The 24,107-nt window shown below is 46.4% G+C and overlaps 1 protein-coding gene across 4 annotated transcripts in view; it reads right to left on the reverse strand.

The window, feature by feature from the left end:
- smtnb (smoothelin b) overlaps positions 1-24,107 on the reverse strand; it is a 121,194-nt gene that overhangs the window by 23,340 nt on the left and 73,747 nt on the right. For all 4 annotated transcript variants that reach the window (XM_039772219.1, XM_039772217.1, XM_039772220.1 and 1 more), the window contains 5 exons: positions 21,514-22,164; positions 20,600-20,676; positions 1,786-1,956; positions 873-948; positions 500-670 (listed from right to left, as the gene is read on the reverse strand). In XM_039772219.1, coding sequence (XP_039628153.1) covers positions 500-670; positions 873-948; positions 1,786-1,956; positions 20,600-20,676; positions 21,514-22,164 — 1,146 coding nt within the window. The remainder of the gene's footprint in view (positions 1-499; positions 671-872; positions 949-1,785; positions 1,957-20,599; positions 20,677-21,513; positions 22,165-24,107) is intronic.

The following is a 24,107-nucleotide window of genomic DNA, read 5'->3' on the forward strand; positions in this document are numbered from 1 at the left end:
GAAATGGGCTCTGCAAGCAAGACCCCCCCCTTCCAACATCACAGCTGAAAGAATTCAACATAGTGGAGTGGGAAAATGATTTCCTTCCAGTCAGTGTCAGAGAATGGTAGACAGTTAGAGGAAACTCTGACATAAGGGGGCAATACTGGCTATCAGCGCCTAGGGTGGGCTTACTTTCTCCATGGTCAGAAATGGCATATCAGTGTTCATTTTTTGTTGAATAGAGTATTACCAAGTCAAATTTTCATATTTTTTTTTTTAAATCCCCTTCACCTGTTTAAATGAACACCAAATCTTGTCAGGACCACATTTCATGGGGTGTACTTACTTTTTCTCACGACGGGACAAGTCCTCAGAATGACAGAAGCCAACTGTCATCGATTAAAGTGAATTTCTGTATCTCTATACCGGGGTGCCAATGGCATATTAAGTCGAGGATATCCTCCAGGCTGAGGACCAACACATAGAAGAACCTCCAAGAGCGTCCACAAAGGCTTACCTGAGTGAGTGAACCTCTCCGTTTTGGTAACCGAACTGACAGTCGATCCATCAGAGGAATTCTGCGTTTTACTGACCACCATTTCCGCCATGCTTTTCGGTTGATTCTTTCTGTCGTCCTGCTTTTGTTTCAAATCCTGCAGACGGGTCTCTCGCTCTTTCTCTCGCTGATCTGTGTTGAAGTAAACACCAAAGACAAATGAGCTTTCAGCTTAAGGAAAGGGTCTCCAAAAATTTAGGTGGCAGCACATTGTGTCAAATTAATTTTTTTAAAATTTGAATTTATCTGCTGACCAAGCAAACTAGGATTGCTTTCTTTCAGTTACTGATGGTACAAAGTAATTTGGGGGGGGTGTCCTGTCCCACCAACGCACCTCTCTTCTTCTTTCTCAGTTCTCTCATGGCAGCTCGGATCAGCTTCCTCTCTTCGTAGTCCGACGTCTCATCGAGCTGAAAGGAGCAAATGGAGACACAAGAGTCAAAATAGGATTATTTGTGCGAGCAGCAGGCTCCCATAAAACAAAAACCTTCATGGTACACTGGACGTCCCTGTAGACAAACGCCATTTCCCTAGAACACACATCACTTTCCATGGCTTTCCACAAGCAGCAAGAACCTACCGTATAACAAAACACCAAAATCTGGGTGTCCAATTCCCTCAGAGTAATCTGATTGGTCAGTTTGGCTTTGCCGTGATTGGTCAGTTTGACGAAAGAGGGCGTGCGAGTGTGAGGCCCACAAGGATAAACGGCATGGCAGGCAAGCGGAGAGAGGCCTTTAAAAGACAGCAAGAACAAAAGCTGACGAAGAGGCAGGAACGCCACCCTTAGGATCGAGGGTGCGGGCATGGGTGGGAACGCGTGCGAGGAGACACGCTGAAGGTACATGAGGTAGCAAATAGAGTGAGAGAGCATGCGGCGATTGGTGGATCCACCACATGCCAAACCCACCTGGATTGGGACCCGAGTGCAGCGGGTGACACCTCAGCACCACACTGGAATTGTGGGAATTATCTGTACAGTGGCTGGAGTGCCAATCCTGCCACCAACCCCCAGGCAGGGGTGGATGCAGATAAACGTCATAACCTGCAATTGCTCCATCCTGGGTAACAGACAGTTTTATATTATTCTAGTGCCCGTCCTCAACCGGTAGCGTGGCTACTAGCATTTTATAAATAAGGTATGGAATACTGAGTACACATTTCTTTTTATGATTTGTATCATCAAATTAGCACCAAATGTACCCGCCACTCTTTGCCACCTTAGAGCCCCTTTGTCGTTGTCTTACCATCTTATCTAGGACTTCCTCATCTTCGATACAGTCCAGCTCCTCTGCCGTTATTTTCTTTCTTTGCAGCTTCCCTTTCCCGGCGGGCTCCGCTGTGCCATTGGAGGTAACGGGCGCCTCAGTGGCTGCCACCTCCGTAGAATCAACAGGTACAAGTGACTCGGCCTCCATCTAAAAAAATAATAAATAAAGAATTCAATCTTCATCTGTCGCATCTCTGCTTCCTAATTTATAAAACTGACCATGTGAATCCACGTCCTTGGCTTGCAATGCTAATGGAGTGACCGAAGACCTCACACCTCATGTCGACAAGGCCGAAATGAGATGGACAGCCTTGGCAGGAAATCCGATGCATTTGAAACTCCTCACAAAGCCGAGACAAAACACAATCAACGAGGCAGGAAATAAAAAAATAACACAAGTGAAAGAAATTAAAGTGAATAACGTCACAGGAAAAGCAGCAGGGATCATGGCGGGTGGACATTAAAGAACCCCTGATGCGGACAGGATTGGAAAGCAGACAGTCATACGCTCAAAATAAAATCCTATAAGTCAAGTCAGGGGCTCCTTGAAATCCAAAATTAAAGAAACATCAAAAAGCAGAAGACCTGAACTGCCAGAATCTCCCAAAAAACCAATGGAGAGGCACGAGCAGAATAACATGCCAGGGGAAGTCCAGAATGCTCCTCACTTGTACACTCTGCCATTTTATGGTCGCTCATCAATATTCATGAGCAGGGCGGAGCCTTCAAACCAAAAGCCATGAAGGCAAAATAAAATGGAGCCAATGCTGGAATCGAGCAGGCAGTGATGGCTAAGTAAGTTGATGGTCAGACGTTGACACGGATGGTGAAGCTGATGCACGATACACCACTGCACGACCAAAACGCCTGGTGGTGTCAAGCGATCAAGCAGAAAGATGTTAGCCCCCCCATAGCACTGCTCATAATACAGAGAAATTAGGATGTCACTAAGCGTTACGCTGTGGTAGACTACCAACACCACGAGGGACACGTCAATCGTGCAGGATTCAATTTTCTCGTGCACAAGTAAGAAACACACAGTGACACCAGGCTGTGCGTTGGCGGCCATCTCAAAACATATCACACGAAGGACGTGTACCAAGTCTGCATCAGTCTAGCTGTGGACACCAAACAGGACGTCTCCGGGTGGGTTTTGGTAGTCGCATGTTTCCGTTACCAACTACATTTTGTCCTTTTTGTTTGGGGGGAATAATCCAACGATTCTGTTGCGTTTTTTGTGGGGGTAAACTGAACATAAGGAGGCTGCTGTAGGATATATATTATTTTTGGTCACATGGACAAAGCAGTTTTGGCATGGACAGGTTCCTGTTGCACGGAAGAACGGATTACCTTGTTGAAAAAAATTCTACGTTTGTCTCGTTTATCAAGGGGTAAGCAGATTGCTAAGGAGACTACCCCTTCTTCTTTCTTAGTGGTTATCCCGCGTTGGCACAGGGTCTGTTTTTCTGCACATGAAATCTCTACTTGTTTCACTGAGGGCGTCGGTTGACGAGTCATATAGTGATTAAGCCACCATTTTCTCGGTCGTCGACGGGACTGCTGTCAATCTGGGCTGAGGCAGAGGGCCACTTTGGCCACCGACTGCTTGATGCTGCGCGTGACGTGGCCATGCCAGCATTTTCTCCGGTATTGGCACCACACCCGTTATTTTTCTCACATCTTGGTTCATGATGGTCAAGCGCCCACCAGAGCACACACAGCTCCATGATTTGCAAAGCTTGCTTGTGCTTGGTGGTGGCCAGCCAGCATTTGGATCCATAGTGGGTGACTGGGTGTACGATGCTCTAGTAGACCTTGGCCTTCTGCTGGACAGGTATCTTGCATTCACAGAGGACTCCAGAAACCTGTCTCCTGGCACGAGCGCAGGAGTCGGGCAGGGTCTTGCCCTCGGCACAGATGAGGGATCCTAAGTATTTGAACTGGAAGACCTGGATTGGCAAGGGGGCCGGGAGTCTGGCAGAGTTGCGGTAGAGGAGCCGCATCCAACAGAAATACACTTCAGGGACGCCGTGGGATTGATTAAAGCACACATGCCAGATCAGGAAGAGGCTACTGCAGAATTTTAATATTTTGGTCCCACTGGCACCGCAGTAACGTGTCTGTTACACAGCCTTGTTGAAAAGAAACAATCAAATGCTTTTGTCTTGTCTTTCCGGGGCTACATATATTAAAGAAACTCTGTTCTATGGGCCAGGGATTTTACAGATCCCCCTCCTCCTATTGTCATACGATCGATCGATCGATCAACAGATAGATATGAAAGGCACTATATGATAGGTAGATTTGAAAGGCACTATACAATTAATATATAGATAGATAATGTAAAAGGCACTATATGATAGATATGAAGAAAAAAATACAAAAACAGTATCTATCTAACTCAGGCCCATTGTGGTCAATCCAGGCCTTAAAGCCTGATCCTTGAGTTCGGGCGCAGGCTAGTTTCTTGTTTCCGGGCTCCATCTAATCGCCTTTATGAAGCCAAGTCAGTTTTCGGAGTTTCTGGAGGCCCAGCAAAACTAATGTATTCATGTGTGTAACGTAGCCAGCAGAATTTTTTTTTTAATTATACCAGGTTATGGATATGGCAGTATTGCCCAGGGCCGATCATCACCTAAAATGGTGTGCGTCTGCAGTCTGTCGCCCAATTAACAAAAGCAACCAACTGATTTAAGAAGGGACTTTTGTGGGTGTTCATCTTGAACCGCTTTATTGTCATATATCTGATGAAGACAAAGTGCATCCCAGTTCATTGTTGGAAGAATCACAAATAGAGCATCAGACAGAATTCCACAAGCTCCATTTATCTCAACCCTCACCATACAAGGCAGGGGTGCCGAGTGTTAAACAGGTGGGCGGGGAGGAAAAACAAATAAACAGCAAACAGAAAAGACCACCTGGGTTTATGTCAGGAATATAACCTCGACACGACCTTTACCGTGGCATGACTGAAGCGTAGCTGTTTCCACTCGAAAAACCTTGGCGAGGATTCAACCAATGGCGGGCGCAGGCCACAGTGTTTCTAGGGGGACGGTGGAGGCAGCAGCTGGTATGCTTTTTCAGCACAAAGGCTGCTTGGAGGGCAGCCTGGGGACTGCGGACAGGCACTTCAGGAGGTCTGTCAGCACCCCCCTGACACTTCAACAGTTTCTAATTCAGAAGAAAGTCGTGTTTGTGTCAAATTAATCGACTGTGTAGGCAGGCCTCAAGCGGGTACCCCCCAAACCCCCCCCACCTCCCCCCAGATCTATAACAGAGAAGTAAACAAGCTGGCATCCCCTCAACAATAACTTATCATTTGAAGATCAGATAATTCAATTTTTACTGCGTACGCACAGATACCTCGCGAGTACCTCAACTACAAGAGAGTTCATTGGAACTTTTTCTTCTATACAATCAACAAGCAGATGAAAATGGCTGCCGACAGAGTGGCGCTTCAATACGGTTGATGGCATCAATCGATCGCACAGGGGAAGGGCAGCTAAAACGGCAGAAAAGGCAGACCCCCTCAAAAGGAATTCAAATCACAAACGGCATCATAGAGGACGAAAAAGCGCATAAGCCCTCTGCTCACGTACCACTAGCTCCCTGCCCAAGCTGGAAGACGCAGTCATTGGCCACTTCACGGGGTTTTTTTTTTTTGGGGCACGTGGTCAAACTACATGACCATCAAATCCCCCCAAAAACTGGAAAGCCAAGGCTGGAAAGCAGAGGCACGAAGACCGAACTCAAGGCCATTGACGTCCAGCGGAACAAATCTGCAATCGTCTCCAATGCTTGGTGAAAGCTCGCCGCCCAATGTGACGCATGTCCAAGTCTAAGTTGACCCTGTCTCTGAATTTGGGATGTCCACATGGCCCAGAAGTATTTTCAACAGCAGCATAAACACTCACAGGCCTACAATTAAATAAACTGCACTGCCATGTCCAGGAGAGGAGATGGGCAGCACGTGCCTGGGAGGAGCAGCAGCTGTGGAGAGAAGTGGAATAAACACCATGTAGAATACCCGAGTGGAGGCACGTGTTTAAAATAAATGCCTTTGTTTTGAACCCGGGACCTGTCTGTGCATCTGTGTTTGGGGCTCTGTGGTGCCCTCTGTTGACCACAACCTCTGTCAGGATCAACAGAGTGTAATCGTACACCGCAGTACCTATGAGGTCAGTCATGATACGCCCCAACATCACGAAACGTCTTCAACATCAGTCACAGAACACCCATCTCCTTTAGACTATGATCAACATTAGGGCTCCGTTATCTGACTCAAAGGGCGTTTCGTGACCGATGGATTGGGCCTTACCTAAACTATGTCATTAGTATTGCAGGCTGCAAGTTAGACCCTTCTCATCAGAAAGGCATTCAGAAGACATCTGATCCTCAAACCACCTCAACTTTGGAAGTGGAGGAGCCGCTGTGCTACTCTGATCTTCTCCCCAATGTCTGCGCCCCTCGGCCCATCTCTAAGGCTGAACTCGTTTCTGCCACATGTATCGGCGCTCTCCTTCCTTCAGACACTACCCAAAGCTCCTGACCCCTACATGAGGGCTGGGACATCAGTAGACCAGCAGATCGAGAACTTTGCCTTTCGACTCAGTGCTCTCTCTTTATCAAGACTGACTGGAACAATGTCTGCTGTAATCCACTGGCTCTCTCACTCGTGAACGAGACGCCATACTACCCCCAAGAGATGCTTCACCTCCTCCGTATGGGGTAACTCCTCAAACCCGACCAGGAGAAGAGAGGTTCTACTCTTTCCCGGAAACATGGAGGTGCTGATCCTCATATAGACCTATAAGGCTTAGAAATTACATCAGCTGATCCCGAGACGTATAAAATCGGGAGTGCTCTCAGATATGGGGATGCATATTTGAGGTGTAAACCGTAAGACAAGGATTATAGTTTTATATTATTATGGACACCATCAGCAACAAATCCAATAAAATTAATAATATATTGAACAATTGGTATTTTCGGACTCATGGAGGTCTAAAACATCGAGATTCAAGTCAAATTTTCGGGTGATTAAAATACTTTCCCAACGAGAAAGTAAATCGGACTCTGAGAGGTCTAAAATGTCGAGACTCGTCAAAACCTCGAGATCGAATTTTTGGACGATTCCAATAATTTCCCTATACAGTAATTTGTAAATGAGAAAGTAAAAAAAATCTTATCGTGCTTACAGACACACAGACGACAGACAGACACAATTCCAAAAATGGTATTTTCAGACTCCAGGAGGTCTAAAACGTTGAGATTCATCAAAATCTCGAGGTGGAATTTTTGAACGATTCCAATTCTTTCCCTATACAGTACTTCATAAACGAGAAAGTAAAAAACCTTCTCATGTTTACATACACACACACACACACACACACGACAGACAGACATAATTCCAAAAATGGTATTTTTGGACTCATGGAGGTCTAAAACGTCGAGATTCAAATGTTTGGACGATTCCAATATTTTCCCTACGAGAAAGTCAATTGGGTGGTCAAAAAATGTCAAGATTCACCAAAATCTTGAAGTAGAGTTTTTGGACGATTCCAATAATTTCCCTATGCAGTACTTTGTAAACAAGAAAGTAAAAAACCTTATCGTGTTTACACACACACACTTCCAAAAATGGCATTTTCGACTCCAAAAGGTCGAGATTCACATTGAATTTTTGGACGATTCCAATATTTTCCCTACAAGAAAGTAAAGGAGGAGGAATTTCTGGATGATTCCGATACTTTCCCGATACAGTATTTCGTATAAGAGAAAGTAAAAAGCCTCTGGCAGGTTCCTCTCTTAAAGTACAAAACCTCACCTTCCTGATGCTCTTAGAAAAAAAACAAACTGGCCCATTGACTCACCCAGCTGTTGCTGCGAGAAAACGCGCCACCCCAAGACGAGCGACGGTGTGTGACAGCAAAGGCAGGAGGGTGTGGCACTGGAGCAGGGAATCCCATGAGCTGAGCCAGGGCTTCCACCTGACGAGTGAGCCTCTCTTGCTGGGCGCGCAGCTGCAGGTTCTCCTCACGCAAGTCGTTCACGGCGGCACTAAGCGGGCGCACTTGCCCGGCCACCTCCTCCAACTTTATGTCCACTCTTTCGCTGAAAGCCTGCAGATCAGTGTGGATCTCACCAATGGCCTTGCGAAGCATCTGCTCACACCCCGATTCCTCAAATCCATGCTCATTTTCCGGAAACTCGGATCCGTTACGGCTCCGGGAGCACACAGATAGGTTGTCCAAATTCACACCTGGCATCTCGGATCAGACGGGACCCTCCAGGTAGTGCGTTACAAGGCAAACTCGAGAGAATTTAAACCAGCCCAGTGAACGAGGTCTCAGCAGGTTGCTCGTTAGTCGCCCTGAATGTCACCAAGGTGGGAAGGGACCTCACCAGACATTCATTTGCCGTCCACATCATCTTTTGTCCTTATAGTCTGACCGCCCACCCCATTATTGACCTGACCTATCACAAAGAAGTTCAAGTGGAGGTAGCGGCTCAACAGGCAGGTCAGGTTTCCTCTCGCATCTCAGACATCTGCATTGTTACATTTCCAAAGAGATGGGCCTGCAGATCTCTTCTAATCCTTGGCCCCCCGATGGTCTTTCTAAGTTTAGCTCAACGTTCCTCACGCCAGAACAACAAAGCAGCTGAGGACTGGGAGAAAAACACACACTTGCTCGAAAGCAAAGATAGGGCTCAGAGGGTATCCGTCGAGGTAAAGGATGCTCGATTCTGTCAGAAAATGAAAGAAAGGACCCTAGAAAAAAACAATCGTGTCTGGAAGTTTTTTTTTTTCCCGTGGGCTCAATCGATTAGGTGGTACGGAACCCAAAATAAAGCTGGGTGACATATCTGAAAAGTTAAGCAAGTTAGACTAAAGCGGCCCAGGCTGCACATCAATAACAACTACGACATGACAAACACTTTACACGGTCATTTAAGTGCAATTTACGTCTTGCAGGGTGCTGACCTACAGCTCCATTTGGGACCACCCAATTGGCCATACGTTTTCTCAAAATGTGCAGGTCACTTCCAAGTGACTGGTGTGGGTCAATGGTTCACACACAGACTGTCTGGTTCAATGAACCTAAGAGTCATCACGGCGATGGTTCAGTGACCCGAAGAACAACACTGGGGACAAGTCATGGTGGTGGCAGCATCATGTTATAGGGGACTGGGAGACTGGTCAGAATTGAGTGGTGCAAGAATGTAGGCAAATGCATAGAGGCACTTGAAGCAAACCTGTGAACCTAGGTTGGGTGACGATTCAGAGACCCAAAGCATACAGCTAAGGCACTTGAGTGGCCCAGATTTACACCCCACACAAGGTGTGTGGAGAGACCTGAAGCTGGCCATTCACAGATGCTTCCCACCCAAATAAACACATCTTGAGAGGATATGCCCGGATAAATGGGATCAGAACGGGATCGACTGCTCAAATCCAGGGGTGAAAAGCTTGTAGAGTATTAGCCCAGAAGACTCAAAGCTGCCAAATGGGCTTCTGCAAAGTCCTGAATGAAAGGCCCGAGATTTCAGTTTTGGACATTTTTTTTTTTTATAAAATAAACCTGTAGGCAATGTTCTCACTTTGTCATTATGGGATGTCATGTGTAGAATGACGGACAGAAATAGGAGATTCATCCACAACATAATAAAGTGTGTGCGGGTCTCTTTCAAGGAATGCAGTGCATGCCAAGCTGTAGCATTTTATTATTATTTTTTTTTAATGTTTCAAGTGTGTTGACGGCTAAATAAAAGAATGCCCAAAAAAACACTACTTCCTGAATCCAATGCACTACTTTGATTTACAGTTTCTCTCGCAGGGTGGGTTTCTTCCTCCATTTTGTTCCCAGTCCTCCCTCTGCGGTGGGCTGGCGCCCTGCCCGGGGTTTGCTTCCTGCCTTGCGCCCTGTGCTGGCTGGGATTGGCTCCAGCAGACCCCCTTGACCCTGTAGTTAGGATATAGCGGGTTGGATAATGGATGGATGGATGGATGTCCTCCCTACCCCAAACAGGATAATTGGGTTTGGAGATGGATGATTTACAAATGAGAGCAGTTTAGTGTGGTGTGTGCAAGTCAGATAGGTGCTCTTTCCTTTTTTTTTTTTGTTCCCTTTCTTTATTTAGATGCCCCTCTATTGCCCCCCTGGCATTAGCATGAGTCACACGCACCGCACTGTGCTTTATAAAAATAAGGAAATCCACAACAACTGTCGAGAGCAGAGCAGGTGGGCACTCGCACTGCCAACATGCCACATGTCAGTCAAGGGAGCTTTTCTTCAAAGCAAATTTTCACTTAGAGGGTCTCTGCAAACAAACCTTTCAAGGAATGCAGTGCATGCCAAGCTGTAGCATTTTATTATTATTTTTTTTTAATGTTTCAAGTGTGTTGACGGCTAAATAAAAGAATGCCCAAAAAAACACAGCAGTCGACTTGTAAGCCAGCAATTACAACCAGTGAAAAAGTGTCGACACTTTGATTTTGCAAGAAACGTGGCCCGGGTGGTATGCTGGCGCCTCACAGTGAGGAGACTGGGGTCGGGGTTATGTGGAGAGTTGGCATGTTTTCCTCGTGTCTGCGTGGGTTGACACGAATTGGTGACCATTAATTGGCTCCCCCCCTTGTGTGTGTGTGTGTTTGGGGCACCCTGTCCAGGGTTGCTTCCTGCCTTGTGCTTTATGCTAGCCGGGATTGGCTCCAGCCCAACCATGTGACCGTGCTCCGCCTTAAGCAGGCTGAAAAATAAAAGACATATCGGCTCCAGGTTTGATGGTCTGGGGGTGTTGTTCTGAGCTTTTCCAAATCCAAGCGGCCGAGGTTACCTGGGCATTACAAACTTGGTGTGTGCGCGTGTGATTTTATTTACCTTGTGATGGACAAGCCCTCAGCTACCCGGACAGGCTCCCCCAAACCTGCCAGATCCCCTAAGGCAATGCAGAACTGGAACACAAGAATGTCCATAAAATTATTTTTAAGGAATTAACAAGAAACATTCCAAGCCATTTTTATAAGGTGTCACATAGCTGTTTGGAAAGCTGATCTCGCAGCTCACCATGCTCGAGGGAGGGTGCCAGCCAAAACAATAAAAACTTTACAGCTGCCATTGAAGGCTCATCTTCTTAACTCGATGTTTAAAAAAACGGGCGCCGGGATGGGCAGCTCGAATGGGCTATATCTTGGCTCGCAAAACGGGACCCCCCACCGGCCCCCTCACCGTCCACCGTGTCCAGACTGAGAGTTTCACTCAGCAAATCCCTACTGGGGTCCAAATCTCACTCTCTCATTTAAGTCAAGAAAAAGAGAAGAGCTGCTCAAGACCCCCGTGCCCTCTTGGCCAGATGGCAGCTCTTCTCCTTTTAACAGTCATCTTGTGCAGCGCTTTAACAGGTAACGGCAGGCTCAGAAGGCTGTCACCCAAGACCTCCACGCTGGCCTCTGTGAGGGACAACGCACGCTCTGTAGCCCCCCACACCATTCATCTCGCGGTCGTAAAACTCAGTTACATAACCCCGGCTCTCGCAGACTCCTCGGCTCCATCTGCTTTGATGTTCACGTCCAGTCGGCCCCCAGACTCACCTGTTAACCCCTCGCCTCGGGTTGCTGTCCCTTCAGCTACAGATGAGGATCAAATGTCTACATCCATTAAACCAGACAGCCCACCATAGCAGCAGATCTCTGACTTCTAAAAGCTGTGAAATGCCAGACCCCAGCAGCCTGCTAATAAAGATACGTCCTGATGTAACCAGACCCCCGCATCTAGGGGGAGTTTGGTTTGGGAGAAATAAACCAACGAGCACAGATAAGAAGATTAAGAAAACAAAGTCGAGGAACAGGAGTAGTGTGGCATTTTTAAAAAAGGGCTAACTCTAGTTAAACTTGCCCGTATTTAATGGTGGACACAAAGTATCGAGACCCCGAACACTTGTCTATGTTGTATGAAGAAATTTGACAATCTTGTCCACCCACCAGTCTCCACTTGTTAATCCCCAATGACAAAGTGACAACGTGAAGTCAGAAAGGTTTGCAAATTTATCCAAACTCAAATCCTGAAACCTCTCATTCCGAGACCCTTTGCTGTTTCACAAGTGGGCTCAGCTTTCTCCTGGAGACGTGGGTGGGATGGCGACCAAGAATTGGGAAAACATCAGGACTCATCATAGAGTTGACCATCTGGCCAAACTCAGCAACTGGGCAAGAAGGGCCTTGGGCATGGAAGTGACCAAGATGATCACCTGTGGCCATCTGAACTGACTGGACCTCATTTAGAAAGGCCTCTCATTCCTAGAAGTATTCACAGCCTCAGGCTCTGGTGCTCCAAATTGTACTCAGGTGCCTGCTGTTTCCTTGAGATGTTTCTAGAACTTGGCTGGAGTCCACCTGTGGCCAACTGAACAGATTGGACATATTGTTTAAAAATGCACACGTGTACCTGTGTCTATTAAGTTCCACAATTAAAACTGCATGTCAGGACAAAAAAAACTGAGCCATTAAATCCAAAGAGCTCTCTGTGGACCTCCATGGTGAGGCACAGATCAGGTCAAGGGGATAAAACCATCTCTAAAGCTTGGAGTGCACCCCAGAGCACTGTGGCCTCAAGAATGAAGAGATGGAAGAAGTTTGGAACAATTGGGACTCTTCATAGAGTTGGCAATCCAGCTACAATGAGTTACCAGGCAATAAGGGCCTTGGACGGGGAGGTGACCAAGAAACCAATGGTTACTCTTAAAGCTTAAAAAGTCTTGACCATCTTAGCATCTCTCCCTCAATATGGATGGAAGCAACTCCTGCTAAACATCATTTAAAGGACAATGACAGGGACCTTAAACAAGCAATTAAGCACCTCTATACAGACCTCCATGATCAAATTGTGGTGAGGCACAGATTGGGTCAAGATCATCATCAAACCATTTCTAAAGCTCTGGGTGATCCTTAGAGGACAGTGGACTCAGGAATTGGGAAATGGAAGTCAGGAACCACCAGGACTTTTCCTACAGTTGGCCGTCCAGCCAGACTGAGCAACTGTGGAAGAAGGGTCTTGGTCAGGGAGATGACCAACAATCTAATGGTCACAAGTCCTCTGCCGAGATGGGAGGACAACAGTGTCCGCAGCGTTCTATCAATCAGACACTTACAGTGGGGTGGCTAGACAGAAGCCACCATTGAGTAAACGGCAGGAGACAGTTAAAAGGAGAGTATGCAGAGAAAGACCCCCTTGTCCGAAGAGACAAAAAGTGAACTCTCTGAAGAGAACTTCAGGCACTGCTCATCACCATCCCTAAGGTGAAGCAAGATGGTGGCAGCATCAACGCCATGGAGGTGCAGGGACGGGAAGATGGATCAGAATGGAGGAAATGGATGAATGAATGCAGTGCAAATACAGAGGGGTCCTTGAAGAACACCTGCCCCAGGGTGCAGACCACCTCGGACTGGGGTAACAGTGCAGTGACCTGAAGCATGCAAGTAAGACAATGCTGTTGGGGGCTTTACGACAAAGGAAGGAAACGATTCTCTGGTGTGGGAAGACAAAAACTGAACTCCTGGTACCGCTCACCACCTGCCCTAATGCCACCTTTCCCTACAAGGGTATTTATTTTTTTTGATCTTGTCTTTTTAGGGAGTCAAGGCCCTTCTGTCAATAAACAGGGCCTGTTAAAGCCTATTGTGACACTCCTTGTGTATTTTTGGGTTATACAAGAAATAAATTGTTGTTGTTGTAATACCATTTCCACGATGAGGGGTGGCGGTGGCAGCTTCATGTTTTGGGGACATGGGTGCTGGTCTGAATCGATCAAATACAGAGAGGACCTTGAAGAGAACCTGCACCCTCAAACTGGGGTGTATGGTTCAATGACCCCAAAGCATACGGTCAAGGCAACCCAGGAGAGGCTTGGGGACAAGTCTCTGAGGGTCCTCAAGTGGCCCATAGAGCACTGTGTGGACGGACCTGAAGATGGATGTTTACAGTATAAAAGTGCTTGAGGGGATCTGCCAGGAAGACTGAGATCAGTTGTCCAAACGCAGGGGTGCAAAGCTTGGGGGGTCTCTATCAAGAAGACTCAAAGCTGAAATCGGAGCACTGAATGAAGTGTCTCAATACGTCTGTGAAGGAGAGATTTCAGTTTTTCTGAGGTTTAATAAATTTGTAACGTCGTCGTGAAAACGTTTTCGCTTTGAGTTCAGAATGTTGGGCAATGACGGAAAATTACAATTAGATCAACTACACAATAAAGTGCACAGAAAGTGAAGGGGACTTTCCAGCGTCACTTTGTCCGAGTGGCCGGGCAGCCCATAAATGTGCTCGTTTATCGTCCACACTTAACTGTAAACCATAAATGGCAGGAAAAACGACCAAAATACGGTGACACATCCTGGACTGGAGAAGCAAAGACTATGAATGCATAGCCTATGAGAGAGCTTGAAAATCTCACCACGTACTCTCTGTCTTTTTATTGGACAAAGTGGGCAAACAAAATAATACAAGGGATAAAAACCACGAGCGCAAGTGCGGGACCCTCCTCTTCCACTACAAGCGAGAGAGAAAACAGGGGTCGACAGAAATCTGAAAACCCAGACCCCCCCTCCTTGTATATTCTTCATGCGCGTCACAGGGTCACCCTCCGAGTCCTTCACAGGTATGTTCCACCATCCCCAAGCCAAAAGGGGGCGCTGCCACTAACAGACTCGTTTTCTTTTGTTTCTCTCCACAGTGCAAAAGAAACTGCCTGGCGAGGGCAACTGACTCCGCCCCCTCAACCATAAAAACAAGGCAGGCCAGCCAGAAGGAGGAGTCACTTCTGGTTAAAGTGACCTGAGGGGCGGAGCTCCACAACTTCCTCAGACACCATTTTGTGCGATTTGTGTATTACAGGGCAGCCGTCACGCTTTCTGAGTAAACAGGAACAGCCGGGTTGGCACCCCAAAATTCACTGCATTGCTCGAGCAACCATAAAAGATATAATATGAACTCTTAGGAATGTTACTTTCTCTTGGTCACCCTAACCGGTTTTTGGGGACACCCTTCTAACTGCCGCTTTCTTGATGGCATGTCACTGGCAGAAATGCAGGCCACACCAGGACCCTTCCACTGGAGTTCTTTTAAAGGAAGGGGGGCCATTGGGGTGTTCCAGTCCAGAGAAGACTTCTTCTAAAAATGTGCCAAGTCTCATCCAGCACAAGGCCAGTTGTATTCTTTTTTTATTTTTATTTGTTTAGTTTTGAGAGCCGAGGTTTTCCCCGGGGTGCGGCCTCATAAATGTCACAGCCCCCAAGCATATGCCACGCTGCTGAAGTAAGAATATGGACATCGGCATCAGGAAGAGCGGCCTCCAGATCCTTGGACGTGTGCCAGGGCTTATTTTCGGTTTTGTTTTGATGAAGGACTTCCATATGTAGAAATGTCATTCTGATCTTCAACTTGGCCCACTTGTGGAGTGTTAACTTTTGAGGGAAAACATTTTCAGTGTCAACGTTGAGATTTAAAACGCCTCTTCAAACCGATGAGCTGGAAATCCCTTTAGACTACGGCATGGTGGGAGGGGGGTCCGATCTAAATGAATGCAGGGCTCGGGAAGAATCTGGATGCGACATGGGGACAGCACAGCTACTAACTAAACAAACGGGTGACAAATGGACTGAACTTCGTTTGTCTCATGAGAACTGGTTCACTTCACAACCGGAATTATTAAAACGCACCTCACTGAAGGTGTGAACGAGCCGGGTGGTCCACTTCCTGTTTAAGTGGGACACAATTATCAGGTGCGGATTTCTCTTTTTGGCCCAATCGTCATCTCCCCTGAACAGATTTGTGCACATAACTCTTTCATTTTGAAAAGTGACAGCCACTTCTGATCAAACATGGATGCCATACCACAAGTAGGGGGGCCGTAGAGTCCACAAGAAATGATTGGGTTACTGGAGTCGGAAAGAATGTATGGACTCCGATGAAATGGAAATCACAACAGTGACGCATCGCAGCAAGCAGGTCCGTCGTACTATTCTACGGCTCAAGCTCAAAAGATGTCAAACACCAACTTAGTTGTGGTGCGGGGACAACCTGCAACTCGGCATCGGTGAGACAAAAGAGCCGCTGGGGTGGACCAGTCCACATTCAGTGGTGCAGAACTACAAGTACCAGTAAACTGGACTGGTCTGACAACACAAGGAGGGTCAGAGCTGACTGGACACGCTAAGGAGACTTCTGTCTACTGATGTGTGCACCAAGCTAATGGAGATGATCTACCAGTCCATACTAGTTACTGTGGCATCCTACGCTGTGGTCTCTTGGGGAAGCAACCTAAGCTCAATGCCTGAACAGACTTATCAGAAACGCAAACTCCATCACAGGGCCAGCTCTGGACACACTGGAAACTGTCGAGGGAAAAGTGAAGGGGGTCAACATTGGACGCCGTCATGAACAATCCCCTCAGGAGGGGGCCCTTTTAGTCCCAGGCTCATTTCATCACAGTGTGTCAAGAAGCAGCTGCTCTCAGGGGGTCTTTTCTACCCTCTGCTCTCAAGCCAGTCGATGCCTCCTTGCGTCCCAAATTTACTGCCGATACTCTAAATTCAGTTTATAATTCCTGCACAATTTCCACGGATTTCATTATTTATCTACCTATGCATTGACTGATTGCTCCGTCACTCCGTATATCTTAAGTTTTTTTTTGTGTTTCCGCTGCTGCAGGGATCAGGATTAACACAGCTGATCTAATCTCACACATTGGTGTTCACATTTGCAGATCGTGCAGCAGGGTGGCACAGTGGTGGCACTGTTGCCACGCAGGATGGAGTTCAAGTTTCAGACCTCCTATTGTGTATTCATTCACGTCACGTTTTTACTACACTTTACTACTACCAAAAATCTGCCCAAGCTTGTATGCAGTCCACGTCCCTCTGTGCCCATTTAGCTGATTTTTTTCAATCACTTGCCCGTCCACCCAGGATGGCGTCATCTCTAGATGACATTCTTGTTCAGATGGTTTCTGTATGTTAGGCAGTAGTGGTAGGACATGTCCAAGACATTTAAACTAAAACGTCATCTTAAATTACAGTCCGATTCCATAGTTTACCAGTTTTAAGTCCAGTCACACAATACATACTGCGCCAAACATCGTTAGACTACCCCAGTGCTTAATGGGTAATACTGAAGACTTCATGATGTCCGATATTCACAGTACTCAAACTGAAATAACCCCGGTCTCTCCATTAGCAGTAATCGTACATTTGGCTTTGACAGCACAGCCTAGACCACTACAAGAAGGGCACCGCCAAGTCCTGCTTTAAGACCGACCACGAGATGCAGATGGCAACTGTCACATTGCTTAAAATATCAGCCCACCGCCACCAACTGAGGGTCTTACCTTACCAGCGTCAATTTCACAATCAGAAAGCATTCCTAGCCATTTCTCTACGGAGGTCTCCACACAACTCCGTCCATTCAGCGGCCGGCAACAGAGAGAAAAGTGCGGCTAATTGAAGCTGACAGGCGCTAAAAGTAGCACACGACTAATCCTGGCAAACCAGCACGGTGATTAGCAGAATTAACGAGCCCCTAATCTGCCGGTAAGTCACCACACAAGACGGACACTCTTCGGGCCGACCACATTCTGGAAGACTCGACTAGGCCACCGTCATCAAAAAGACAACCTGGGGTTTTTACAGACCAACCAAAAGAAAAAAAGTACAAGACATCAGGCAGAGGAGCACGAGGAGCTGCAATGGGCGTTAGATTTAGGGGCAGCCGAGTTACACATACCCCGAAAACACAATGGCAGAACACCACTTAACTGGTAACGGACTTGAGCAGACGGACGTGTCCGATACAAACACAAGTGGGGGGACACTTTGATCTTTAATGCTGATCCAGCAGTGGTGGTGGGATTATGGGAGTAATGGTTTATATTTGGAGTGGCCCAGTAGTGGAGTGGGTGGATGGATAGGAAAAAAAAAACTAATTAATAGAAAGATAGAAATGAAAGGCACTATATGTTAGACAGATAGCAAAACAGACAGGAAAGGCACTGTATGATAAAAAGAACAGAAAGGAGCTGTATGACAGACAGACAGATGGATGGATGAAAGGCACTATACAGTAGATAGTAACTGTAGTATAGTAGGCAGGATAACAGATAGACAGACTGACAGATAGATAGACATAAAAGACACTGTATAATAGACGGATAGACAGAAAAAAAAAAGCACTATATATTACAGATAGATAGCTAGAAGGTGCTATATAATAGACAGATAGATGATAGATAGAATTAAAAAATGTGGCAACAGCTGGGCCTCACAGGGCTGTTTAACTAATTACTATCACAGAAAGCACATATTTTAAACACATAAAGTATAAAATAATTAGACCTATTGCCCTGCATGTGCATCTGATGGTCACCTCAAGGACTCATCCCACGTGTGAAATAACCCATCTGGGAAAAAAGGGGGTGCTGCCACTAACAGGCTTGTCTCTCTCCCCCCACCCCCTCCCTTCTTCAGTCGGGAGAGCTACAACAACAACAACATTTATTTATATAGCACATTTTCATACAAACAGTAGCTCAAAGTGCTTTACATATTAAAGAATAGAAAAATGAAAGACACAATTATAAAACAAAATAAATCAACATTAACATCGAATAAGAGTAAGGTTCAATGGCCAGGGGGGACAGAAAAAACAAAAAAACTCCAGACGGCTGGAGAAAAAATAAGCTCACCCCTAAGAGGGTCACTAACCATGACCATTTCCAGCAGGGACCAGTAGAAAAGGGAGATGCGCCTGAATATCGGTGTCTCATTTCCAGCAGGGTTTGGTCCTGCCTTGCGCCCAGTGCTGGCTGAGAAAGTCTCCGGCAGCTCCTGGGACCCTGATCAGGACTGACTGGGTTGGAAATTGGCGGACTGACTGCCCTCTGAGAAAGATGAAGCTCCCTAGATCTTTTTGAATGTATTAACTGCTATTGCCATTGAGACAATTTATGTTTATCTCGGCACCAAAGATCACTACAAGAATAAAGGGGGCGACCCGGTTGGCAGCCTGACACAAGGGCTAAGAATATTTCTTCCACCCGTCCACTATTTTACACCTGATGAGTCCCAGTTAGGGCCAATCACGTGTTGTGTACTCTTTGCATTACATAGCAGGCACTGTATCATATACTGTATAGCCTTGTAATTGATGTGAATATGTGGGATATGGTAAAATGAATTAAGTGCTTACGTTAAACTTGAGGCCGGGACAAAAACACAAGCACTGAGCCGCACTTCTGCCAGCTTTACCTAAAATGGAGAAAGCTGACCAGGCAGACTGGAATGGGGTCTTCAGCAGCACACCATGAAGTCTGTGACATACTGCAGTGACTTCATATCACACTGGGCGTAGAATTAAGGCAACGACAGACATTTTAAGCAAGATTTTCAGTTCATCATACAGGAGCAGCAAACTCGGATGAGAAAGGTAAAGGAAGGAACACAAAACCCGTTCAGGTTAACCATTTCACTGACCGGCGACAAAATGGAATAAAAAGAAGAAAATCTAACAAGTCCACCCACAGACGAAAGAGAAAAAAAAAAAAAGAACAAAACAAAAGTAGTGAATTGGACTCGACTGTAAACATCACAACAAGGGTCCATTAAAGAAAGAAAAAACTCCAGCAGCAGCACTTGGAAAGTGCGGCCAAGTCGGGGCTGAACAGACCATCTCTAAAGAAACGACCAGATTCAAACCTTGTGAATGCTACATTATTTTATTTATTTTTTAAGTTTCTTGCCAGTGGCAGACGTCAGCATTAAAAAAAAAATAAAAAAAATAAAAAAAAATTATTCCCCTTTTACTTCTTTTCATACAAGTGGCGCTTACACAATAAATGACTTCACAGTCAAACAAGAAATGTTCATGTACAAGTCTGACTTGATTGTATAAGTAATACGACTGTGTGCAAATAAAACTGGAAAGAAACAACACACATCTACAGAGATCAGCACAGCAGAGACAAAAACCAAAGCAGGCGTCACCAGTTTGACAGATTTAGGGGGCCACTGACCCCAATGCATACTTAAACAGACCGCTTGTATCTCTCTCTATCCCTCTCTCTCTCTCCCTCCCTACATCCCTCTACTTCTATCTCTTTCTATACCTCTATCTATCACTCTAACTCTCTCTATACCTCTATCTCTCTCTATACCTGTATATCTCTCTCTCTATCTATATAGCTCTCTCTATCCCTATTATTATATATACATCCATCTCTCTGTCTATCTCTCAATACCTCTAAACCTCTATATCTCTCTCTATCCCTTTAACTCTACATTTCTCTCTCTATATCTAGATCTCCTTATCTCTCTCTCAATCTATATATTGTTTTGATAAACAAAGGTTCTCCATCTCACATATAAAATGTGTATTTTGATCATTTATGGTCAGGAAAAAAAAAGTCCAATTTTAAATAAGTCATTAGGGTCAGAGGCGGCACAGTGGGAGCTTTGAAGCGAGAAAAGTGAAATAAACATAAAATGAACGAAATCTTTAATAAACATGGGAAAGGTGCCAATAATAAATAATAAAAAAAAGTGTATTATGATCATTAGAATAAGTGAAGCTGTATAAAGAACACAAATGGCAAGACAAAGTGCTCCAAACCGATGATGTTTAGGATTAGTGTCCTCCCAAAGATGCAGCCTCATGCTTTCTCCCAGCCTGGCACGGCCAACCTTTGTGACCTTTAAAGTTACGAGCAGACGACAGGAAATACAAAAAAAAAAAAAACAAAACCAGACTTACGTTTAGAATTCCGGAGTTACTTGACGATGATGACGATGAAATCTTGAAGGGGGTAGCCCTCAGGCCCAGCATCAGCTCTGCAAGAAAAAGGGCCAGCCGTCATTTATCAGCTCTGGTGCAAAACAACAATACAACGTGCGCGTCAAGAAGAGAACAATCTAGAAAAGTACATGGGATGATGAGCGGCACACAGAGTGCCCATTGTGGGCCATTACCGAGAATGGCACAAGGTGGCAGGGTGAGGAGCTGCACATGCCAGTCTGCAGCTGGCATCAGTGTTACAGTAAAGTTATACGCTAAGCGAACGGCGTGAAAGAGAACAGAAAGGGGCTACCGCACCAAAATACTCTACTTCTTTGTACATGAAATTAATGAACCAAAAGGCGGGCGAGTACAACACTGCCATTCACGTTTATATAACACTCAGCCTCGGCCCTGCTGAAGGCAAGTCAGCTTTTGATGGGCCCAACTAACTTTTCCTTCAAGTCGCAGATGAGGTGCTAACGCTCAACTGACAGGGGGCTCTCGAGGGAAACACTTGACGAATAAAGTGGCTCCCAGGCAAAGCCCTTGTAGACCCCCAAATCCAATATGGCATTTTAAGAAACAGAGAGTTTAACTCAAGGGAGTAGAAGTGACACTGGGGGGTTGACTGAACTGGTCGTATGACAAGGCAAGTCGGACGCATTCCAATTTTACGTGCGTTTTGGGTTTTCACGTACAAACCTGTGAAGCTCGTCCACGTGAAAGATTCGACACCCCAACCCGACGATCAATCGGCTGCCAATATGTTTCCGTCAAACGCGAATTCCCTTCCCTTGCCAAGCATCAAGTTCAAGGAAATACTTTTTCAGTTTGGGGTACGTGAAGAAAAGAAAAAGCCACAACTTCCCAAAAGTGAATTTGGATCTCACCTGACCGCTGTCCGCTTCCACCGCCAAGCACCTGGGTGCTAATGCTGGGTGCACGTCCATTTTTGATTTCAATCGTCAGGAGCGTCTTCATGCTGGGATCAGTGGGCTCCTGCTCGGGCTCGGCGAGGGGGTTGCTAGATTTGAGATCCTCAGATTCCAAAGGAGCACAGATTCCACTTGGTGTCCCGAGACCCTCTGAGCAGATCAGATCGCTGCCGAGGGTTTCATCTTCTGAGGTCGTCGGCTTGGGTGCCACCAGTTGGCTGTTGGGCTCCAAGGGGTGGAGCTGATGAGCGTCCGTCATGTTTGCTTTCCCCTCCCTACTCTTGGACGACCCACGCAGACTTGACGAGGAGGTGGGAGTGCTCGGGGCAAACTTGGAAAAGGGTGAGGAGGTACAGGGAGCATTCTTGCCGTGTCCTTCTCTGCCATTTTGTGGAGCAATGACCCTGTCCTCCTTGGCGGTCTTCAACAAAGCTTCTCCTCCGGAAGGTTGTTTAGGGACGGGCGTCCGGTTTCTCGAGCCCGCCAACTTCCCCCTAGGCTCGGAGCGCGGACTGGCCTCTTCGACACTGAACTTCTTTACACAATCGCGGACGGAGGTGATTCTGTTGAAGGGAGAGAAGACCTCCTTCCTGTCTTTGGCTTTGCCTGTCAGCGAAACACAAAACAGGAATGTGGAATTACAGAGAGACACAAACATGTCAGAGCCAGAGACGCTCATGCTACTCACGCGTGCTTCTCGCCGCCTGGCCGAGCAGAGAAGCCCCCCCGCCATCTCCTTTCTACCTGCCGGCCTCTTTGAAGCTCATCCATTTGTTTATCCAAAAACCCACTATGGTGTTAGAAGGCAGAAGAGAAGAGCAGGCACTGCCATCTGCTGCTGATCCCAAAGCACCAGGTCCCCAAAAAAAACCAAAAGGGATCATCTCCACCTCACTTAGTGTAATCCTGGGACCACTCGTTCCTATAAAATCCCAAATAAACCAGCAATTTTACCCAGCAGCTAAAATGAATGAAGATAATGTCTAACATTTGCTGCAAAGATGAGTGCTGGGGGGGCTTGCTTCGAGGACATGCAGCTGTCAGAACAACAAACAAAGGCAACGGGACCTCAATTGATGGCAGACAACAATGAGAACATCAAGGCAAAAAGACAGCGGGCATGACGTCATCCTTAACGGCAGACGACCGAGATGGTAGCACCCAAACGGGCACTGATGACAACACGGAGCTCGGGGGGGGGGTGTGTGAAATTGGGGGTATGGGGACCCTCCCCCAGCTTCTTCTAGGAGTGTTGTCTCTGGTGAGAGAAGTTCTCTATCTTCACAGCTGATCAAGGCCATCAGCCCGAGGTACGATGTGTGAGGTTCCTCTGGTGACTTTTACCAGCCAAGTTTGGTCTTTTACATTTCTAATTTCTTGGGGCATCCCAAAAAAGTTAATATTGGTCAACCCCGAGCATGACACTGGCTTGGAGTTCTACGCAAGTACAGTTAAACCCGAGTCGAAGTGATGCGTCACCTTATGCTGTGCCACCACTGGGGTGCCAGTCACCATTGTATTCAAATTGGTATGGGTCACGTATGGTTTGCCTGGCTGACACAGCTGATGAAGCATTGGACATCGTGGAGTGATGACGACTGGCCTTTGGAGTAGAGTTTCTTATGCTGTGCCACCGTTGGGGTGCCAGTCACCATTGTATTTAATGGGTGTGGGTCACGTATGTTTTGCCAGGCGGCCACAGTTGATGAAGCATTGGACATTGTGGATTGATGATGACTGGCCTTTGGAGTGAAGTTTCTTAAGCTGTGCCACTGTTGGGCCGCGAGTTACTGTTGTATTTAAACACTAGACTCCCTGACGCTACGAAGAAAGTCTTTGCACCACTCTATTAGTGTCTTTTGTTTTGTAAATGGTAAGACGAGGAAGCTGATGAGAAGGTGCAAAGTAATTTAAGGTGGCCCAGCATTATGACTTCCTTCGAAGGCTTCAAGGATTCTTAGTGTAAATGGGAATGGGCCGCACATTAATTGCCTAGGGGGTCACCACAAGATGTTTAAGCAATCAACAATGATCCTCCATGATGACTGACAGTGATTATCAATTTGGGGGGGAGAGTGAAGTGGAGCCTCCAATGGAAAAGCACAATCGCACTGCCGTAAAGGCAGTTTTAGGACAAACTGAACCAATTCCTCAGATCGTGCGATAGTCATCGTAGCCCTAACAAGCCGGTTGCTCAGTATAATATAGATCAGGGCTCCTGAACTCCTGTTAAAATCTTCTATTATTGCTTTTTCATTTCAGCAGTTTCTTGGCAGTTGTTTATTATGACGATTAAAGGGGTTTTTTTTTTTTTTTTTTGACTCCCCAAGTCAGGAGTATCTACGGCATAATTAGTGAGAGTTAAATAATATGAATATAGACCATGCTAGGGTGGGCATATGTGGAGTTCAGCTGAGGTGGGAGCAGAGACAGGCAGTTACCTGAGCATCCCCGAAAGGTGTCCGTTTACATAGGCACTCCCTGCAATGAAGCACAGCACTGATGCACAACAATGACACAATCAAACCCTCCCCTCCCCAATTCTGTTT

Source organism: Polypterus senegalus, chromosome 12 (genome assembly GCF_016835505.1).
Source record: "Polypterus senegalus isolate Bchr_013 chromosome 12, ASM1683550v1, whole genome shotgun sequence".
Lineage (NCBI taxonomy): Eukaryota > Metazoa > Chordata > Cladistia > Polypteriformes > Polypteridae > Polypterus > Polypterus senegalus.